General features: G+C 39.7%; 3 protein-coding genes across 4 annotated transcripts in view; 1 reads left to right on the top strand and 2 right to left on the bottom strand.

The window, feature by feature from the left end:
• The window catches only part of LOC143140878 (class I histocompatibility antigen, F10 alpha chain-like), a 40,874-nt gene extending 39,828 nt beyond the window's left edge, over positions 1 to 1,046 (bottom strand). Inside the window, exon 1 of the mRNA XM_076302006.1 lies at positions 992 to 1,046. Within this exon, the coding sequence (XP_076158121.1) occupies positions 992 to 1,046 (55 nt within the window). The remainder of the gene's footprint in view (positions 1 to 991) is intronic.
• The window catches only part of LOC143140879 (BOLA class I histocompatibility antigen, alpha chain BL3-7-like), a 58,640-nt gene extending 40,163 nt beyond the window's left edge, over positions 1 to 18,477 (bottom strand). Inside the window, exons 1-6 of one of the 2 annotated variants that reach the window (XM_076302007.1) lie at positions 18,183 to 18,476; positions 17,609 to 17,890; positions 15,101 to 15,208; positions 14,932 to 14,949; positions 14,546 to 14,598; positions 13,472 to 14,455 (exon numbers count right to left, since the gene is read on the bottom strand). In XM_076302007.1, the coding sequence (XP_076158122.1) occupies positions 14,561 to 14,598; positions 14,932 to 14,949; positions 15,101 to 15,208; positions 17,609 to 17,890; positions 18,183 to 18,444 (708 nt within the window). In that variant the 5' untranslated portion in view covers positions 18,445 to 18,476 and the 3' untranslated portion in view covers positions 13,472 to 14,455; positions 14,546 to 14,560. Of the gene's footprint in view, positions 1 to 13,471; positions 14,456 to 14,545; positions 14,599 to 14,931; positions 14,950 to 15,100; positions 15,209 to 17,608; positions 17,891 to 18,182 lie in introns of those variants that run through there. The other variant, XM_076302008.1, reaches the window with a different exon arrangement.
• Positions 1 to 23,519, top strand: part of psmb8a (proteasome 20S subunit beta 8A) — a 339,256-nt gene that overhangs the window by 62,617 nt on the left and 253,120 nt on the right. The window lies entirely within an intron of this gene.

The following is a 23,519-nucleotide window of genomic DNA, read 5'->3' as shown; positions in this document are numbered from 1 at the left end:
ATGAACACATACAATGGCTCGTTTGAAAGGTGAGACTTTAAGCTCTCAGTGGGTGCAAACCGTGTATTTCTACACGCCTCTGTTCCTGAGAAATCCCAAGCTAAACAGTGGCTAGTTTTTATCAAAATCCCTGTTTTTTTTTTCTAGAAATGGAGATATAACGTCTTTCATGAAATATGAAGTGTTGCCTGTAAAGTTTCCGGGAAGTGACCTAGCGAGACCTGGCGAGACTGCCACCTAGTGATAGACCCACGAAAATCGCCTGGTTTTGAGCTGACGTGCATGCGTCACTGATTCGACCCAAAGCAGATGTAAAATGTCCAGATAAAATGTCCAGATTTTGCGTTTTCATGAGTTTTCAATCGTCACATATTTCATTTCCACATCACAGAGTTGCCAAAATCACATATAAGGTGTGTTAGAGTGTGTCTAGTTTCGTAATTTAAAAAAAAAGCTAAAAACGTAATATTACGTTTTTGGCACTCAACGCATGGCACTCAATGAGTTAAGAGCAATATACATATATTGCAATGTTAAGGAATTCATGTTTGCTCATTCAGATATGTAAATCAACATGTATAAATTGCTATTAGTCAATTAATGGGGAGATAATCGATAATCGAATTGAAATCGAATCGGACTGAAAAAATGAATCTTTAGATTAATCGATGCATCGAAAAAATAATCGCTAGATTAATCGTTTAAAAATTAAAAATAATCGTTTATCCCAGCCCTAGTGTGTTAACATTATACATCTTAAACTTGAAACTTTCTGTCAAGCAATTTATAATTCTGGCGGAAAAATAGGCTAGCCCAACTGTGCCATGGATGAAAAAAAAAAAGTATTTGTATATGTGTGTTGGTGAACCCTGTACTTTCCTAACATTTAATAGTTGCCTAATTAAGACATGGGGAGATGTGCACATATCTTAAAAATTAACCTAGGCCTATATCACAAACTATGCCAGACAAATGCACATCACAAATTAACCTCCAGACACAAGATGCGCCCAACAAATGACTGCTAGGACAGCTGCGATCTTCATATTTCCCTTCCTTATATCTATTAATAATAATATTTCTATCCTCCTCAGCTGTTGCTTGTTGGAAATCTAGCAAACAACTGGTTACCTTGAAAGACTTCACAGAATGAATAAGGAAGATGCCATGATCCTAAACAGAGTTTCCTTGACACGCTCACAGCCAATGACAATTCAGAAATGCACTAGCGTAATCTGTGCTATGGCCGAAGTTGCAGCTTACAGTTAATCATCGAAACTGAAACTATAATATGCCATTATAACACTGGCTCAGACATGAAGCTGTAGAAAAATGACCAAACGGTAGCCTACATTAAGGAGTGTGGAAAAGTTAAGTAGGTTGTAGGCATATGATAGATCATATGATAGATCAACACTTTGAAAAAATGTTTAAGATTATATTTATGCAATAAAAAGAAAAATAGTTTAAAAACTATTTTTTAATATTATAGCAACATTTAAGGCATATAAAGATGGGCTAAAATTTGGTGAATGAACCTTTAGGGTCTTGCTTTTCACATCTCACAACATAAAACCAACAATCCACAACCCAGAAGGAAAAAGAGAGGAGAGCCAGAAGGCTACGTTGCATTATGATTCTAACCATAACTGCATTAAATCTATAGGTGTCAACAAGATACCTTTCATCATCAGCTCTACATAACAGAGTGGATGGAAACGCACGCAGATCCGCACATTCTTGCGCCAAAGTTTCATGAATACACACAGAATGCACATGGGCTAGCTAAGACTCTTTTCTTCTGTGATTCCCCATTGGTGTAATGATTTATCTAATTTGGGATCTTCAAAGCGCATCAAAACTCATCTGTTTTTTTTTATTTACCTTATCTAGGCTTAGCTTACTTATTCATTCTTCTGACTATTAATACAAATGATTATAGCCTAATTAACTTATTAATTAGAGTCGCGGTTTAAATACGTTTATGGTGTTTGTTCAGTTAAATGCCATGTTGGTATATTTGTATGTAGGCTTTATAACTATAGACCTACTTTAAATTGTTAATGAACTGTAATGCTGATGTAGGCTAATGGACCTAGGCTAAACATAAAATCTGAACGGCACGGACAACTTAATCAAACAAACAAATAAATCTATATTAGCCATACAAACAAACTAACCACCAGATGTTTGATGGAAGCAACACAGGCCTAGTTTCAGTAGAAGCCCAATGACCTTCATATTTTTCTTCTTTAGTAGGTTACCTAACTGATAAAGGGTTACAGGCTGTATTTTTCGACTCCCTTACTTGTTTGAAATCAATGAGGCAACTGACCACTTTTCATTGGCGCACAGAACGAATATGATAGTGGAAGCCAAACCCTTATTTCAAGAAAAGAGATTTACACCCAATGATATTTGAGAACAGAACCCGCGTCATCTGTTCCATGGCAGAAATTGCTGCATATGGTTGGTTTCAGAAACTGAAAGTAACCGCCAGGAAAGGAAGTGGGAGGGGTTTATCAGACTACAGTAATAGGCTTAAGTGAGCCAACTTCCATCCCCAGACCAAATTGTGTAGTTTAGAGTAAAATTATTTAAAAGTAAAAAAAAAGAGACCATCTTTGATTCAATCTGTTACTCAACTTGAGTAAGTGATTATCATGTACACTCACTTTAGGAATATTTTCATTATTTTCTGGAAGATGTCCTGTAACCCTGTTTCTCAAAATAGTCAGAAACATTGCGATGTGAAAAAACAGCACCTTGCTGACCGTGTGTAAATGTCCTCTAGTCTGACTCTTTGCTCCCGCTCTAAAGTGGTTGTAGAGGTGCTAAGCTGTTCAAACATGTTGCAGATGGGTACACTTTAATAATCAGCATTAATGCAATTGTTGTTATGCAGACATGTCAGGCTTTTGTAGAAAAAAAAAAGTTTTGGTTTGAGTCAGATATAAAAAGGTGTGTGCATGCCAGAATGTTTATTTTTCGGTGTGTGTGTCTGACTGTGTGTGTTTAACCTCAAACGTTTTGCCCCTTGGTTTGGTATGCTTGACATAATTTGGGCCTTGGGGAAAACTAATCAGGGAACCCATACATTTTAAACTTGAAACTTTCTGTCAAGCAGTTTATGCTTCTGGTTGAAAAATAGGTTAGCCCTAGCCTACATGGGTGAAAATTTTTTATTTGTAGATATGTGTTGGATAAACCCTGTACATTCAATAACATTTAGAAGTTATTAATGTAGTTATTAAGCCTAATTAAGAAATGTAAAGACGTGTACGTGTCTTAAAAAGTAACAATCACAAACTATGCCAGACAAATGCAGATGTGGCCAACAAATGACTGCTAGCAGATCTTCATATTTCCCTTCCTTATATTAATTATTTCTATCCTCCTCAACTGTTGCTCATTAGAAATCTACCAAACAACTAGTTACCTTTGAAGACTTCACAGAAGCAATAAGGAAGATGCCATGATCCATACAGTTTCCATGACACGCTTAGCGAATGACATTTCAGAAACGCACTGGAGTAGGCTAATATTTGCTATGGCAGAATTCGTTGCTGCTTACAGTTAATAATCGAATTTGAAACGAAACGCAACAATGTCATGCTCCAACTTAGATTTACAGGAATTGTTCAACTTAACTGTAATGTGTCATTATAACACTAGCTCAGACTTGAATATAGCTGTAAAAAAATGACCATGCAAAATGACTGCATCAAATCTTTAGGCGTCAGCAAGATACCTTCCATCATCAGCCCTACATAACACAGTGGATGGAAACAGATGCGCATCTGCGCCGAGTTTTCGTACATACAGTAGAATGCAAATGAGCTGAAGAAACCCAGCTAAGACTCTTTTCTTCTGTGATTCCCCTAGGTGTAATGCTTTATCTAATTTGGGATCTTCAGAGAGCATCAACACTCATCTGTTTACCTGATCTAGGCTTACTTATTAATTCTTCTGACTAATATTACTACTTAATTATTATAGCTTAATTAACTTATTAATTAGAGTCGATGTTTAAATCTGTTTCTGGTGTTTGTTTGGTATGCTAGTCTAGGCTACTACAAATGTTGGCATATTTGTATGTAGGGTTTATAACTATAGGCCTACTTTAAATTGTTTATGAACTGTAATGCTGATGTAGGCTATGTATATTCATTGTAGCTTAGTCTAAGTATTTGGACCAAATTGGCTTCTTCTAAGCTAAGACCTAGGTTAAAGATAAAATCGGCGTCTGAACGGCATGGACAACTTCACCAAACAATCAAACAAACCTACATAGCCATATACAAACATATAAAAGAACAAACTAACCTCCAGATGCTTGGTGGAAGCAACACAGGCCTAGTAGAAGCACGACGACCTTCATTTTTCTTCTTTAGGTGTAGACTAACTGATAAAGGGTAACAGGCTGTAGTTTTAACTCCCTTACTTGTCAGTGAGGCAACTCACAACCTTTCAATGGTGCACAGAATGAATATGATAGTGGAGACCAATCCCTAATTTCTGGAAAAAAGATTTACACCCAATGCTATTTGAGAACAGCTCCTGCGTCATCTGTTCCATGGCAGAAAATGCTGCATATGGTTGGCTTCAGGCATCTGTGCGTTCGGGAACAATCCCTAATTTCTGGAAAAAAGATTTACACCCAATGCTATTTGAGAACAGCTCCTGCGTCATCTGTTCCATGGCAGAAAATGCTGCATATGGTTGGCTTCAGGCATCTGTGCGTTCGGGAACAGTCCAACTCGACACGAAGCTGAAGTTGGCCGCACGTTCAGAATGCGGTGTAGTTAAGTTTCGATTCCACCTTAAATATTGCAATTTTCTACCGCCAGGGGGCAGTGCTGACTACAAACGAACTCCTCACAGACGATGTTGAATCAAAGATTTTGAAGCTTTTCTGCTTCTTCTTTACATGAGCTATATTTCATATCCGGCCCGCGAGGTCATTTGTACTGGCCCTTTAAAAAAAATGTAATCTCTAGCAAGCGCATGAGCTGTTGTCCACTCTTGCATCTCTCACTCGCTTTAGTCCTGCAGCCACTGCACCTCAGCCCATTGAACAAGTTAGGCTACATTACAATTCATTACATTTGTACAGTTATAAGCTGAACGTAAGTGCCATAGTTTAGTTTCAACCTAAATTGGCACGTTGGAGTTTATCTACTAATATTTAACAGGTTGCATCACACAAATAGTTTCTGTCAACAATATCGCAAAAAAAACACGGGCACAATTTCTGCAAAACTTGGTGGAAAGGTGGAGCAGATCCGACTCAAAGGGAATTTCAAAGTATTTCTATATAGTAGCCTGGCTATTGCCGATGTCCTTCATTTCTTCACGTCTTACAACATAAACAAATGCAATTATAGACTAGCGAAGTCTGAAATGAGCCTGTCTAAAAGCCTCTTGGAAATCATGTGGCATGTTCCATTAAATGCGCACTCAATTGCGATTCGAAGCAAAAAGTATGATAGCCTAACGAAGGTAAATTGCATATTTGTAAATGGCGACGGCAAAACGTTAAAGTGAATCGTAGACTTTATAATAAAGAAAGTAAAGGAGATGATTTGCACCTCCGTTCACCAAATAAAGGCTGTGCTTGTGTTTCTACAATATGTTGGCACAAAACGTAATTTCTGTCAGAAACCAAGTAGGCTAAACGTTTTCATTGTCATCGTGAACTATGACGATGCCCATGTTCAGTAGGCTATGTGTTTCATTTATTCAAGCAGTGACATTTGGTTTAATGCATGGGGTAACGTGAGGTGCGTCAGAAAAAAGTTGGGCCTGTCCCTCTCAAAACATGTTAAAATAGCGTGATTAGCAACCAGAAAATAAAAAAAATCCCGGGGGAGACACCCCCGGACCCCCGTGTTATTATTATTAGGCTATTAGACTGGCCTGCCCCCACTGCTAAAAAAAAATCTAGGGGTCACGGTCATCTCAAAAATGGTGGGAACGTCAAATGTAACAAGTAGTAGACTTGTAGTCAAGACCGCCTAAACCGAGACCAAGACACTACCAAGACCAGAGGGTATCAAGACCGAGACCAAGACGAGACCAAGGCCAAGACAGACTGAGTCAAGACCAAGACAAAGACGAGACCGAGACCAAGACCGAGACCAAAAAAAAAAAAAAAAAACAGCTAGCGAGCTAGTGTTACCAAAGTCCTTTTAGGCATGTCCCTCCACTCGGCGGCCATATTGCAACGCTTTTTGGGTACTCATCGGGCATCCTATTCAGCAGAAATGCGCGTGCGCAAGGCTTCACCACACCAACCGTGCTCCAGTGTCGAGTTCACAACAGATGATTGGCACAATGTCTGCACAACACAGCACATAATTGGCTCGATGTGGTCAACTCACACCACATGATTGGCTCAATGTATACACATGTCGACATTTTGGGATATGTGTAGACAGCCCCATGCATTTCTATGGAGGATTTTTTGAGTGCTGTGTCTCCACATTAGAAAGTCTCTGGTGTTACACCATAACTTGCATCAATTGAATAAGAGCATACTGGGGCAGGGTTCTCACGTTTTGAGCTCAGCTTGGAGTGAGATTGGGGGGGGGGGGGGGGGGGGTGCATTCACTCACTAATTATAAAAAAAAATAGGAAAGAAGCATTAACCCTTTGAGACCTTGAATTTGTCATTGTAATCTATACATCCTATGTCTTGTTTTTGTCTGGGAAAGTATAATGCATAGCCTATGTCTCTTATGTCAGCCTTATCAAGGGAAACCATTTGTTTTTTTATGTCACCAGGAAGCATGTCAGTAGAAATAACTTTTCATATTTAGGTGGGATAGATTGGAATCTTGAAATATAATAATCGTGAGGCTGGGATATTCTATGGCTCACCAATTTACGAGATGTAGGCCTATATGTACTGAGTGAGACAAATATTTTATTTATTAGGCTAATTGCTTTATTCACTTGAGTAGCCTATATTGTCACTGAATCATTAGACTAAGCATGTGCATGCCGAAACCGAGGACAGAAAGTTCATTATACATTATGGTGGTTGCAGGTATTTGTCTGCAGCAGTCCTGTATGTTTAGAAAAAAATGTGTAGCATACTCGCTCAAATTGATAACACTCGTTAATAATAAGCTAATTTTCATTCATTGTTGACATGGTCCATGGAGGCTCAGATGGATGTCCCGGGACCTGATGAACACGCCGCTAAAAAGCACAAACGAGTGCGAAAGTTGCAGCCGTGACGACAGGGAAAGTGCAGGCAGCCACGAGAGTGATTGGTCATGTAAAATGAACGTTGCTGATGTCTGGCTTACACAAAGCTATAACGACACAATCATTACGTTTTCTTAATGACCGACAGTTTAGTTTAGTTTAGTTTATAGATAAGAAATAATTTTGCCATAAAGTATAGGCCAAATGTTCGTGAAAAGGCTTGATTTAGGCTACACACCCTGTTAAGTACCATAAGTAGGCTGGTTTACCAAATGACAGACAGTTGAATTTCTGAATAAAAAGAATGTTGGTGCAGTTTTGAAATCTTAAACGTGTACCCACACAAGCATAACGTGGTTGTAGGGAGGGGATGTGCTATTTTGGAATTTTACCCGGATACAACGAATAGCCTACTATAGTATATAGTATATATATATAGTATATAATATATATCGTATATATTTTTTGATTGGATGTCGGTGGCTATTTATTTTTTTGATTTTGCTGGTAAGTGGTGCGCTAGTTCTGAACCCTGCGAGAAATCCTCTCGTATCCCTGCGCCTCCTCTAATAATTATGCAGATACCTTGACATCCCTAGTAATATTTCTGCGTGAGAAATGCAAGGTGTGGCGTGTGAGCGTGTGAACTTGTTGAATTGCGTGTGTCTCACTAGCCTGGGTGCCATTCCGAACTTAGTCCCGGCTAGTGTCTCACGCCCATTGCGTGAGACTTGAGAACCCTGCTGGGGTAAGAGGTTCAGTCCCAGTTTAAATTAAATTTAAGAAGGTATTATTTCAACTACAGACAGAACAATGCAGAGACAGAGCATGTCATGAATGTGTGTGACTGTGAGCTCACTCACTGTAAATGTTTTCGTAGACTGGGTTTGATAAACTATGTATAGCAATTGCATGACAATGATGAGAGAGAGAGACTTTGCAAAACTTGCATTTTGCAGAATGCTTCTTTCTTGCACCTGGACTGCAAATTTCTTTATGTTCCGTGAATGCAAATTTAATGATGGCGGAATTCGCTGACATTATTATTACTAGGTCTGACTGAGACTGACAGCTACGACGTAAACCTAACGTTTCGCGCTGGCTACACTTGCGTCTTTTGATTGGATGAGCGCCAGTTTCTTAATCACAGCAAAATACATGTATGTCATTGATTGGTTGCATTTGAAAGGTTGCATTTGAAGGGCGTGAAAGGCGAAATAATTTAATGTTGCATTATCGAATGTTATGTTTTGTATCATGGACATTATTTGTTGCAAATCTCCCGACCACTATGTCGACCTGAGACCGCAAGACCAAGACAATGAGACCAAGACAAGACCGAGGGATCCGAGACCAAGACAAGACCAAGACCAAAGACGGTCGAGACTGTGACAAGACCGAGACCACGTAAAAGTGGTCTCGAGACCGGTCTCGAGACCGGTCCGGTCTCGAGACATCCAACTCTAGGATCTATATAGACTGTTGGATTCCTTCTCAATGAACTGAGTCATTTAAAAAAAAAAAAAAACAAGTGACTGTATTTAAAATAAATCCTATATTTTTATATCGCAATTCCTAATGAAGGGGGTGGGGCATAGGCAATTAATCAATCTGGCACCAGTGGAGTGCTACTTAAAGTGCCTGCAGTGACTCCACTTCATCTATCACCAAATCCTCTTTGCCTCTTGTACAGTCTCTGCAAAGAGTTTCAGGACCCTAGCCAAAGACCTTGCCAAACAAGCTTCTATGCTGGCATACTCAAGGCAAATGCAGAAATTCATGATTGATGTGGGATCACTGCATAGGAAATTTCACAAACAAAAAACATATTCCCTACAATGACCTGGGGCCTGTACTACGAAGGGAGCTTAACCTACCCAGATGTAACCCAGGGTTACTTTGTAGTTTGATATACTAAAATGAAACTAAAAGCGCGAGTCTGGGGAAATCCGGTAGAGTCCGATACGCATTAATACTTTTTTCAGATTGCACTGCCGTGTGCTATTGCATTTTGTTGTTCTTAAAAACATTTAAAAAACATTACCGAAAGACAAAGCTGAAGTTGGCCGCACATTCAGAATGTGGTGTAGTTAAGTTTCCGTTCCACCTTAAATATTGCAATTTTCTACCGACAGGGGGCAGTGCTGACTGCTAATACGCGATGACACTGGCATTTTCCTAGTAGCAGACGAACATGTAGGCTACTCCTCACAGACGAATAAAAGCCTTTTTTTCTGGTGACTCCATTGTCGACCAATCTTTAAGTAAATGATAGCCTACATGCTTTCTGTCAAATAAATCGGTTCATATTGCACTTGTTTTGGGGGGGCTTTTCTGTTTCTTCTTTACATGAGCTATATTTCATATTTTACAATTTATGCACTAGATTTGATAGCCATTGCTCACACATGATTTGCCGTGACATATTACACCACATCCCGATACTACAGTCTCTGAGCTTTCATTTGACACCATGTATGGCCAATTTCGTCGTGAAAATTCACCCTTTTATTACAATTGAAATTCCATGAGCTGTTTTTCATATTCCACAATGTATGCACTAGACTTGATACCTATTGCCCACACAACATTTGCCGTGAAATATTACACCACATCCCGAAACTACAGTCTCTGTGCTTTCATATGACACCTTGCATGCCAAATTCCATTGTGGAAAATGGCCCTTTTTCATAGATTTAATTTACATGAGCTATATTTCATATTCCACAATTTATGCACTAGATTTGATACCTATGGCCCATACATAATTTGCCGTGAAATATTACACCACATCCCGAAACTACAGTCTCTGTGCTTTCATATGACACCTTGCATGCCAAATTCCATCGTGGAAAATGACCCTTTTTCATAGATTTAATTTACATGAGCTATATTTCATATTCCACAATTTATGCACTAGATTTGATTCCTATGGCCCATACATAATTTTCCGTGAAATATTACACCACATCCCGAAACTACAGTCTCTGTGCTTTCATATGACACCTTGCATGCCAAATTCCATCGTGGAAAATGGCCCTTTTTCATAGATTTAATTTACATGAGCTATATTTCATATTCCACAATTTATGCACTAGATTTGATACCTATGGCCCATACATCATTTGCCGTGAAATATTACACCACATCCTGAAACTACAGTCTCTGAGCTTTCATATGACACCTTGCATGCCAAATTCCATCGTGGAAAATGGCCATTTTCCTTACATTTAAGTTACATGAGCTATATTTCATATTTGACAAATTATGCACTAGATTTGATGCCTATTGCCCACACATCATTTGCCGTGAAATATTACACCACATCCCGATACTACAGTCTCTGAGCTTTCATTTGACACCATGCATGGCCAATTTCGTTGTGGAAAATGGCCATTTTTTTTCAGATTTATATTACATGAGCTATATTTCATATTCCACAATTAATGCACAAGATTTAATATCTTTTGCTCACACATCATTTGCCGTGAAATATTACACCACATCCCGAAACTACAGTCTTTGAGCTTTCATATGACCCCCTGCATGCCAAATTTCGTCGTGGAAAATGGCCATATTTCATACATGTAATTTGTATGAGCTATATTTCATATTTTACAATTTATTCACTAGATTTGATACCTATTCCCCATTTGCCTTGAGAAATTACACCATATCCCGATACTACAGTCTCTCAGCTTTCATTTGCCACCATGCATGGCCAATTCCGTCATGGAAAATCCCCATTTCATTACAATTGAAATTCTATGAGCTATATTTCATGTTTTACGATTTATGCAGATTTGATCCCTATTTGGCGTGACATACAGCACATCCAGATACAACAGACTTTGCACTAAATCTCACAAATTCTATGTGTGCTCAAGTATAGCATAAATGAGAATTACTCTGCACGCTAGGTCTCTTATTTGACACTCCTACTGTCAGTCATAACTGTTGAAATCTGACAATGATCACGAGGAGCGTGAAATTACATCCATTGTGCAGTTATTCTTTTTTCCTGAAATATAGCTCATGTAACTTAAATGTAAGAAAAATGGCATGCAGGGTGTCATATGAACGCTGTGGGACGGTAGTATCGGGATGTGGTGTAATATTTTACGGCAAATGATGTTTGGGCAATAGGCATCAAATCTAGTGCATACATTTGTGGAATATGAAAAACAGCTCATGTCATTTCAATTGTAATAAAAGGGTGAATTTCCACGACGAAATTGGCCATGCATGGTGTCAAATGAAAGCTCAGAGACTGTAGTTTCGGGATGTGGTGTAATATTTCACGGCAAATGATGTGTGGGCAATAGGCATCAAATCAAGTGCACAAATGGTAATATATGAAATATAGCTCATGTAAAGTAAATCTATAAAATATGGCAATTTTCCACGACGAAATTTGGCATGCAGGGTGTCATATGAAAGCTCAGAGACTGCAGTATCGGGATGTGGTGTAATATTTCATGGCAAATGATTTATGGGCTATAGGTATCAAATCTATGCATAAATTGTGGAATATGAAATATAGCTCATGTAAATTAAATCTATGAAATATGCCCATTTCCACGACGAAATTGGCCATGCATGGTGTCAAATGAAAGCTCAGAGACTGTAGTATCGGGATGTGGTGTAATATTTCACGGCAAATGATGTGTGGGCAATAGGCATCAAATCTAGTGCATAATTTGTCAAATATGAAATATAGCTCATGTAACTTAAATGTAAGGAAAATGGCCATTTTCCACGATGGAATTTGGCATGCAAGGTGTCATATGAAAGCTCAGAGACTGTAGTTTCGGGATGTGGTGTAATATTTCACGGCAAATGATGTATGGGCCATAGGTATCAAATCATAAATTGTGGAATATTAAATATAGCTCATGTAAATTAAATCTATGAAAAAGGGCCATTTTCCACGATGGAATTTGGCATGCTGGGTGTCATATGAACGCTGTGAGACGGTAGTATCGGGATGTGGTGTAATATTTCACGGCAAATGTTGTGTGGGCAATAGGTATCAAGTCTAGTGCATACATTGTGGAATATGAAAAACGGCTCATGGAATTTCAATTGTAATAAAAGGGTGAATTTTCACGACGAAATTGGCCATACATGGTGTCAAATGAAAGCTCAGAGACTGTAGTATCGGGATGTGGTGTAATATGTCACGGCAAATCATGTGTGAGCAATGGCTATCAAATCTAGTGCATAAATTGTAAAATATGAAATATAGCTCATGTAAAGAAGAAACAGAAAAGCCCCCCCAAAACAAGTGCAATATGAACCGATTTATTTGACAGAAAGCATGTAGGCTATCATTTACTTAAAGATTGGTCGACAATGGAGTCACCAGAAAAAAAGGCTTTTATTCGTCTGTGAGGAGTAGCCTACATGTTCGTCTGCTACTAGGCAAATGCCAGTGTCATTGTGTATTTGCAGTCAGCACTGCCCCCTGTCGGTAGAAAATTGCAATATTTAAGGTGGAACGGAAACTTAACTACACCGCATTCTGAATGTGCGGCCAACTTCAGCTTCGTCATTTACGCTAATGTAACATGCCACGATTTCCAAGAGGCCTTTAGACAGGCTCATTTCTGACTCCACTAGATTATTGCATTTGTTTATGTTGTAAGACGTGAAGAAATGAAGGACATAGGCTACGCACAAATTCATCATTCACTAAATGGACACAGAGACACCCCAAGTTTTTCTTTCGCTATCGTTGCGAAAAAAATAGCCAGGCTACTATATAGAAATACTTTGAAATTCCATTTGAGTCGGATCTGCTCCACCTTTTCACCAAGTTTTGCAGAAATTGTGCCCGTGTTTTTTTGGTATATTGTTGATAGAAACTATTTGTGTGGTGCAACCTGTTAAATATTAGTAGTTCATAAACTCCAACGTAGTGCAATTTAGGTTGAAACTAAACTAAGATGGAACTTACGTTCAACTTACGTACAAATGTAATGAATTGTAATGTAGTCTAACTTATGCAATGGGCTGAGGTGCAGTGGCTGCAGGACTAAAGCGAGCGAGAGATGCAAGAGTGGAGAACAGCTCATGCGCTTGCTAGAGATTACATTTTTTTTAAAGGGCCAGTACAAATGACCTTCAATTGAAGAGCCCTGCCCTAAAATAACAAAGAGCCAGAAAAAAACACAACAGAACTCTCAGGGTGGTCTTACTAATGTCATTTTTTATTACCTTTGTAAATCAAATGAAACAAACAAACAAAGTGAACAAATCAGAAATAATTCACATGATGTGAACTAGCATGAGCATGAGAACAGAAACCCCCCAAATGTCCCATGCTATGAAAAACTGGCCAGTGACAATTTCTATAGTAATTTATGATGTAATATAAGACCTTATTAAAAAGATTCCAAAAAGCACATGAACCATTAGCTACTTGAACTGAAACGGTGCATAAATGCTGTTGGTAATGATTGGAAACTTAAAGCAGAGACTTTCTAATGAGGAGACACAGCACTCAAAAAATTCTCCATAGAAATTCATGGGGCTAGTTTGTAACACCAATATGGCCGTTGTCTACACGTATCCCACCCCTTCCTCGACAAAACGTCGACATTTGAATACATTGAGCCAATCATATGGTGTGTTGTGAAGACATCGTGCCAATCATGTGTTGTGAACTCGCTGCTGGAGCAAGATTGGTGTCGCGAAGCCACGCGCATTTCTGCCGAATAGGATGCCCGATGAGTGCCCAAAAAGCGTTGCAATATGGCCGCCGAGTGGAGGGACTTGCCTAAAAGGATTTTGCTTAAAGCACATAGCAAAAACTTAAAATTTACATTCCCAAAATCCAGAAAGATTAACTACTACTACAGGACAAGAATAAGGAAAAGATCTTAACATATCTTAAGAATTGAATCAATGTATATTAAACTAACTTACACATTAAAGATCAATACACACCATCCAAAGAACTTAATTTCCACAGCTGGAAAAAAAATATAACACATCCCACTCTGAAATATGGCAAATTAAATAGTAAAATAAATTCTGGTAGCTGTTTGTATAGCAACTGTACAGCAGTTTTTGTTAAAATGTTTTGAAGATTTGGATGTTGATCTGCAGTTCCCACATTCCCACCTTATTCTGTTGATTTTCATGTCATAAAAAACCAATCTCCGTGACTCTTACAGTATATCTTCATATTAAAGGCCAAAAACATTTTACACTTTTGCCATCTTCCCTTCATCTCCTGCAAAGATGAGAATATAGTAAGTGTGTATGGAATGAATATAAGGACAGACAATTAAATAATTAAAATAAATAATTTTAAGACACACACCAGCAGTTTGGATCCTTATGCTTTTTCACTTGAGGACTGGGAGTTTTCATCAGCTACAAACAAAAGAATCTGCCTTAGTTCAAATAATTCATATTTTCTTTTTCTCCATACACAAAACACAAAGCTAGCATTTGATCTGAGGAATAAATATTGGAAGTATGGACACATCTTGTATAGTCTACATAATAACACCAGAAATGAGGCTTTGAGAGGGGATACATCATTGAACAAAAGCCACACTGACAGATGTAACAGAGGAGATAAGCAGGTTTTCAATCTTACCAATGGAATGTCAAAAACAGGAAGTAAGGCTTTAAAAAATAGCAGTAAAATTAGCAGTATCAAATATCATATGTTCACAGCCATGAAAGTTGTTGGGTACTTACTGCTAGCACGAGTAAAGCCTTGAGAACAAAAACAAAGACGAAAGAAATATTAAAAATCATGTATACAGACAAACTGTTTAATACATACCATATTACATACAAGTTGCACTCTTATCCTCGTACTTAAACTAACTCCACAAATCATCTCCATCATCTCCATCAAACTTACCAGCCTTCTTTTTCTTTCTCAGCACGACAAACCCGGCAACGATGGCAATCAAGACAATGAGCGCAACAACCACACCAATGATGGGGCCAAGGGGAACAGAGTCTGGGTCTGTGTGTGGGAAGAAAAACAAAGAATGAGGCCTGAAGGACAGAACACAGTGACATACAGCGGGGAAAATAAGTATTGAACACGTCAACATTTTTTTCAGTAAGTATACTTCCAATGAGGCTACTTGCATGAAATTTTCACCAGACACTAGTATTAACTCAGATAATCCACCCATATAAAAAAATCCAAACATTAAAGTCCATAGGTAGAGTTATGTGTAATAAAGTGGAATGACACAGGAAAAAAGTATTGAACACGCCTGCTGAAATTTCTTAAATACTTTGTGGAAAAGCCTTTATTCGTAATGACAGCTTCAAGGCATTTCCTGTATGACGAAACTAACCAGTTACAGTATTCTAGTGTGATTTTGGCCCATTCTTTTCAACGGATAGTCATTTAATATTGAAGATTCCAGGGGTCCCTCTTGTGAATCCTTATCTTTAGTTTACTTCCAAAACTGTTCAATTGGATTGAAGTCAGGGCCTTGATTTCCTTTCTCTGAAACCAATTGAGAGTTTCCTTTGCTGAATGGTTTGGATCATTGTCCTGCTGGAAGCTCTAGCCATGTCTCATCCTCATCATCCTGGTGGATGGTCAAGATTCTCCCGGAACAAAATGACTCAGTTCATCATTCCTTCAACTGTATGAAGTCTGCTAGTACCATGAGATGAAAAACAGCCCATACCATGATGCCAGCACCTCCAAACCTCACTGTTGGTAGGGTATTTTTAGGGTGATGCACAGTGTCATTTCTCCTCCAAATATGGTGTGTAGTATGACATCCAAAAAGTTCAATTTTGCTCTCGCCTGACCAGAATACATTCTCTCAGTATTCCATAGGATTGTCCAAATGTTGTGTAGCAAACTTTCAACGAGCTTTGACATGTTTTTCTTCAGCAATAGAGTCATGCGGGATGAGCGTGCATAGAGGCCATGGCGGTGGAGTGCATTACCTATGATTTTCTCTGTAACAACTGCACCAAGTCTTTTTTGAGCTTTCTCCGAGTGGTCCTTGGCTCTTGGGCTACTCTTCTGACTATCCTTCTGACTTCCTGGTCAGAAATCTTGCAAGGAGATCCTGTGCATGACCAGTGATGATGCAGTGATGTTCCTTCTACTTGCAGATAATGGCTCCAATACTGCTTGCTGGATGCTTCGGAAGTTTTGATGTGCATCTGTAACCAGTTCCATTGATATGTTTTGCAACAATAAGGTTGCAAAAGTCTTGGGAGAGCTCTTTGCTTTTACCCATTATGAAATGCTTCTTGTTTGACACCTTGTTAACAAAAAACCTTTTTATAGCCCACCAGTATGTATTAACCCAGCTTATATCAATTTGCACAGATAGGAGGGATAATTTCTCTAACTACTTATAGATTCCAGTTTGTTCCTTGCCATTTCTTGCCTTTGTGTACTGCTTTTTCTTAGCGTGTTCAATACTTTTTCCCTGTGCCATTCCACTTTTTTACTCATAACTCTACTTTTAGACATCAATGTTTTTTTATATATGTGTGGATTACCTAAGTTAATACTAATGTCCGGTGAAAATTTCATGCGAATAGCCTCACTGGAAGTATACTTACTGAAAAAAATATTGACGTGTTCAATACTTATTTTCCCCGCTGTATGATTAATCTGTACAAATACAACACAGTATCACAGGTTTTAGACCAAGAATAAACGAACATGCAGTGGTGGGAATTAAGGCATAAACATATCTGTGGCAACAGTGATCTGTACCATTTTGGGTAGTGTAATACTTTTCAGAAAATTAACTGGATTCTTAGTTCCGTAATCGGAGGGGGGTGGGACTGTTGAACTCTATAGCGTTATGTTCGTTTATATTTTGTATATTTTACCAAGAAATATGTTAGCCTTTCCTTCTTCAGCTCCAGACCATAGTCGGACGATAATAGATTGCTCCAAGACCGAAGTTATCAGTATGATCAGCGCCCACTTCACTTTGTTTGATGACCAATAGTTCAAAGTCTGGCTTAACTAAATGCTTTTGTTGCAAGCTTCCCCATTCCACCTTCCCTTCCTTCTACCCCATTCTAGCTCTATGCACATGAATTGTGAATGTTATTTTGTTGACTTTTATTTATTTTTTTTGCTGCTTTACCTAGAAGTACAGGCCTATTATGAGTTATGTCCATCATTAATGGGAGGTTTATGACTGCAATTAAAATGGTGATATCATACCAAAGTGACATTTTGTGAGATACTAGTCTTGATATCGGCAAGTACACAAATGTAAATACTTATACTTGTACTTTGAAGAAATAAAAAAAATATAGGTGCACCCGTATTAATGTCTACAATACCATGTTTCTATCGTTCTTTCTTGGGACTAGCTTATGTGAAATTTTGATCTCTGAATCAAAACAGAAATGAACTTACTGCTGTGCTTTATCTCAGCTTCATCCAAGATGATGGTCTCTCCACTCTTGTGGGCCACCTCACAGGTGTACTGCCTGTTCTTCCACTCCTCAGCTGACACGGTAAGCACAGCTCTCTTCTGGAAGGTTCCATCCTCATTGGGCACAGTCTCCCCCACATCCACGTCCTCCTGCATCTCCTCTCCATCTCTCTTCCAGGTGATCATCACGCCCTCAGGGTAGAAGCCTGTAGCATGGCACACGACTGTAGAGTCCTTTTGGAGGAGACTGACCTTTGGGCGGACTGGAAGGACAAAGTAATAAGAAGGTTAGAAAAACTAAAAAGCAATACTAATACAGCAGTAAAAGTGAAAATGGTGGAAAGAGAAGACACATGATGGCATAATGTTTGTCGACATGGAGTAATGATCTGAAATTGAAATACATATATGTACATTAATAAAGTGAATACATTTGATTAGACTTGAAATTATGGCATTTCTTGGTGGAGGAAATGAGTAATGTGTTTCAAATAACAATTGGAATTCTGTCCACTGTACGGTAACTGCAGTTGTCAGTGTTGTGTGCTGCTGTACCTTTCCTCTCCAGAGTGCTGCTCCCATACTGCACATACTTCTTCAGCCATTCAATGCACGTTGTGGTGAGGTAGGCTTTCCAATATTCTGTGTTACCTCTGTCATTTTCCCACTTGTGCTTTGTAATGACACTCTCTGGTGTTGTGGCAATCCATCTCAGGTTTTTGAGATCAAAAGTGACAAAGTCCTCCCCATCATAACCATACTGATTAAATCCATCTGTAGCTTTGCGCACATCATCCCACTGACAGCCGACCATCATCTGCCAAGTGTGCACACCTTAAGAAAGATTTTAAAACAATCAGAATCACACATTTGACTCAGCACTACCTTCATCATTTGCAATAGTTCCACATTAATCCAGCTGTCATCCAGAAGCTGTAAACCACCATAAGATCGTATCTGCTTCCATATGTGCATGACTTGCATGCATGTGTAAGCAATCTCAGTGTAGGAGACAAACCTTTGAGATTGAAGCAGTTTGTGCATTAACAAGTCTCATCTCACTCCGGGCCAGATGTACGTACATTTGCGAACGTAGCGTTATCAGCGCCATGGCCAACTCGCAGAAAGCGAACGCTGGGATACACTGTGAAGTTTAGGTGGTATTTATCAAACATGCAGTTCATTGGGTAATCAGGGCCTTTCTCCACCCCTACCGCAATTTACGATCGTCCACAACCAACGGCATACTTCAATCACAAGCGCAGTTGAATGAAGTTAAGAAGTCAAGTTAACAACTAGGCTATGGAAGATTGGTCAAATCTAGCAAGTAGGAAAGTTGAAGTGGATGACGTGAAAGTGAAAGTAAGACATTTGAAAGGCCAACAAAAGTTAAGGTTACTTTTGATAAAGTACACAAACTAGTGCTCTGAATAGCGATTCTGTTGTTTTTGGAAGGTTCGCATTTAACCGTAATTTGGATTAACACCTGCTTTTACCAGGTGGAAATACAGCGCAAAACAGATGTGTGCTTTCAGGGCAGTTTTCGTACATACAGGGGAATACCTAATTAGGCACATTTTACGCTTCTCCTCCCATCTTTTAACACATAACTCCCACTTTCCCCTGACCCTCCTATGAATCTATATGCATGACACAAGAATGTGCAATTTGCTATTTTCAGCTCCTGCGACAGGCAGTCTGCAGTTTTACCCAAGTGTGGCCTGTTTGTACATACCTTGCCATGTTTTTATGTGCACGTTGCGAAACAAATATGCCTGAAGAGGGCGCAAAAGTGTTAGTATACAGTATCTGGCCCACAGTCTCTCTGTGGTGCTTATCTCATCATTGAGAATTAGATGACTATTACTACACTACTATTTCAGTGCATGTCATTATTTTTAGAATTTGACATCTCACTGCATTAGTGTGTGTGTGTGTATGCATTTATAGAAGTTAACAGTGATGTGGTGGAGGGAAGCAGAGTTTTGTGTAGGGAATTACAGTTGCAAAGAGTTGGTGATGGATTTTATGGGTATTTTATATAGTGTTTAGAAATTACCGTGATGAAATGTATGTGATAAATCCACTGCACACTGGCCAAGTGGAACTGACACTCATCAAAATCTTCAACTAACAAGTATTCGATAAACAATGGATTCCTTTGAACAGCACCAACGAAAATAAACCTGAGTTGTAATTGACACTGTGGCAGCAAAAGGATTTGGTGCTGGTGTGTGGGGTTGTATTGAAAACGATGGAATATAAGTGAATGAACATCGGCGCCGGTGTGCAGTGGGCAATCATGTGTCTGGGGGCTACCAGCGTAGTGTGGAGAATAACAATGCTGTGTGTGTCTATCTGGATATTAGTGACATTCTGTGGGATCACTGAAGTGTATAGTGGTGCTGCTGAAGACAAATCCTCATATGGGACATTCTGGCCTTAAATAAGTAGTTATGTAATGTGACTCCAGCAGTGATCTGGTGTGTTTCTGTGTGTGATTGTGGTCCCTTTTACACCATTCAGGCCTATGAGTTCAAATAATAGACAGGTGCAGATGCGTGTAGCCTATACTCTGCTAGTCACAAACAGGTTTTAATGGTTTAGTGGAATACCTGTTCCAAACGCGTGCAAGCAGATTCCTTCAAATGCGCCAGTGACCATCAAATTACCCATGCGCAGTTTGAAGTCGCGCTGCTTGCTGTGAAAGGGAATGACAGATGTCATTCTCATTGGTTTAACCTCCAAAAAAATTTAACTTTGCGTCGAGGCTATGCAGACTGCAAGGACTGTGATTGGTCAACTCGTCCTGTTACGATGACGGGGTTATCCATTAGTAAAGTGTCTATATGTCAGCGTTTCGAAATTAGCACTTCGCCAGAAAGCAGTACTTTGTGGGCAGTTGTGCTAAAGTTCACTTGCTAACATAACTTAAACTGGCTGGCAGACACCTTGCAAATAATCTCAGACTTATTTGCTGGCTACAATAACTAGGTCAATGGATTTTACTGTGTCTGTTTCTCGATACTTTTGACAAAATATAAGCAAGAAAAGGCCAAACAAATAAGATTAATATTTTAGCACGACAGTCTATGGGGTTTGCCATTCTTAGTACCGTTTCGGTCATACAGTTAAGGGTTCAGTGGTGAGCGATGCAGACACAGTTGACACCGAACTTTGAAGCCACAAACCACCTAGCGTTATGGCGGTGAAATGCACCGCGATGCAAAACAACCCGAAGCAGAACCAAAAATGGGTCACGACGCCGTAGGAGTGACGGCGTAGCTACGCCGTGGAGTTGCCACAGAAGCATGTAACAGCCTTAACTCCAGTTCTGTTTAGTGTTAGAACTTCCCAGTACAGACAAAAGCACTTTACATCAGTGGTTTTCAAAGTGGGGGCCGCGAGGGGGTGCCAGAGGGGCTGCAGCAAGTTGGAAGGAAAAATAAAAGCAACAAATAAATACATTTGAAAAATGTAAAATATACCTATTACTATGGGGGTTGTTATACAATGCCATTATAACAATTTGTCGCATATCTGAGCATTATATTTTCCATGATAATGACTGGGAATAATTTTAGAGTGATAGCTCTCATATAGCAGAAAGCCCCAAATACAATTTTTACACACTGTATACTCCATCACAAAGTGCTTGTGGCTAAAATAATTATTAGGATTAGCTTAATGTATTTTTCTAACCCCTAATCAGCCCCTTCATTCAGACGACCCCGTCCTCTCATCTCCCTGCACTAGCCTGTGTGTGTGTGTGTTTGAGATTAACAGTGATGCAGAGGGGGGTGCGGTGGTGTGTGCTGGGTGTTAAGAGTGTTGAGTTGGGATGACAGTGGGAAGGGTTAGAGCTGGGTTTTTAGTGGTGTGTTGAGTGGTTACAGTGATGTGTTGTGTGCTGTAGGTGGGATTGGGTGCTAATGGTGATACGCTGGGGAGGGCAGAGTTGTGGGATGACGATGGTGTGTGTGTGTGTGAGGACGAGGGCAACCACAGACATTGAGTGGGGTGGTAATGGTGGTATGCTAGGGAGGGCGGAGTTGTATGGTGGAGGAAATGGTGTGTGTGTGTGTGGATGGGGGCATCAGTGGACTGTTGGTGAAAAACAATGGTGGGCAGTCAAGATCCTGAAGATAGATCTTAATATCAGGCTAGTGGACCAAATGTACCATGCTGCAATGTGTTACTATGTGGTCCATTTTAATCTATTTTTTGTTCTACATATTCAAGTGAGCACCAGGGCTTCCCTACCCCCGTTATACTATAACCCGTATGATTATCACATTTTTATTATTATCATAAATATGGATGATCTGTCTAATATATTGAGAAACTGCCAAAATCTGATAAAGCTTGTGTTGATTTTAGAAGGTTATTAACCATTAATTGTGAAAAGATCCACCCTCTTTGGGGTTGAAGGCTAATGTAGTGTAATGGTTTTGTGCTGAGAACAACATTCTGTCAGGCGGGTGCGTATTGGAGGTAGCTCCCATGTTATTGTGTATATTTAACCAGGTGTGTGTGTGAGAGAGAGATAGATAGAGTGAGAGAAAGAGAGAGAGTGTGTGTTTGTGTGTGTGTGTGTGTAATGCACTCCCTCGTGTGTCCCCCCCCCCCTCTGTCCCCCTGAGAGGCAGCAGCCTCATGCTGATTTCAGTGTGAGTGTGAGAGCAGCTGGTGCTGGAGGCCCTGGATGTGGCAGACGCTCCACTGGCCCTGTGTGTTAGGGGTGTGTCTGCATGAGAGGGTCAGGGGAATGTCTAACTGAGGGTTCTATAAGTGAGATGGACACAGGGAGCCTCTATTGGCTCTATGTGTGTGTACGTGGTGAGAGTGCGTGTTTGCAAATGTGTCGTCTCCCCTATCTCTCACTGCTCCTGAGGACTGACTGGAGACTCACTGTGTGTGTGCGTTTGTGTACATGAATGCGAGTATGTATACGTGTATGTATACGAGTATGTATACCAGTCATTAAATAGCGACTATTAGAATGCATCTTTTTGTATGCTGGCACACATATATCATAAAGGTGCTAAACTATCATCATTGCCCTTTCATGTGTGGTCCTGTGTGGATGGAGACACAACTCTGCTGTGTGACTCAATATGGGTTTTGGTTATGATTTAACCCTGCTCAGTTTTAACACTGTGGAAAGATTGTCTCTCTGTGTTTGGAAGTCTACTAACTCTCTACTGTATATAAAGGGTCTGTATGGCCCATTTGCTTTACTTGTTGTGTGTGTGTGTGTGTGTGTGTGTGTGTGTGTGTGTGTGTGTGTGTGTGTGTGTGTGTGTGTGTGTACTGTATCTGTGTTTGATAGACAACACTGATTCTTAGTGTGTGTGGATGAGTCCATCTTGGCTCTTTACTCATCATCTCAGTGAATCTATGCTGGTCATCAGTGAATGTGTGTGTGAGCACCTCATGTTTGAATGTGTGTGTGAGCACCTCTCCACTCTCCATTCTAACAACACCTCTCCCTCTCTCTGTGAAACTGTGTTCACAACTCTGTGTTGGGGCTATGTGTGTTGTCTTTCTCGTGTGTGTGTTTGCATGCATCTGTGTGAGTATGAGCGACTCAAAAGGTGGTGTGTGTGTCTGTACGTGTGTGTGTAAGTGAGATAGAGACTGTCTCTCTATTATCATGCTCAGAGCAGCAAAGGCAGATCTCTCTGGCCCTTTGTGTGTGTATGTTTAGGTGGGTGTTATTATATGTGTACATATACTGTATGTATATGCTTGTGTATGTGTGTGTATACAGTACATGTGTGTCCATATGTATGCATGTATGTGTATGCTTTGTGTGTGTGAGTGTCAAATCGCCAGCTGGAGTCTTGTCCCAGCCTGAGATACAGAGCTGAGATAAGAGCAGACACGGAC

This window comes from Alosa pseudoharengus, unplaced genomic scaffold, assembly GCF_046254945.1.
Source record: "Alosa pseudoharengus isolate Yale_2024_CS ecotype anadromous, Long Island Sound unplaced genomic scaffold, YU_APseudo_1.1 YU_APseudo_1.1_scf_23, whole genome shotgun sequence".
NCBI classification, from domain to species: domain Eukaryota; kingdom Metazoa; phylum Chordata; class Actinopteri; order Clupeiformes; family Clupeidae; genus Alosa; species Alosa pseudoharengus.
This window is presented reverse-complemented; position numbering and strand designations above follow the sequence as displayed.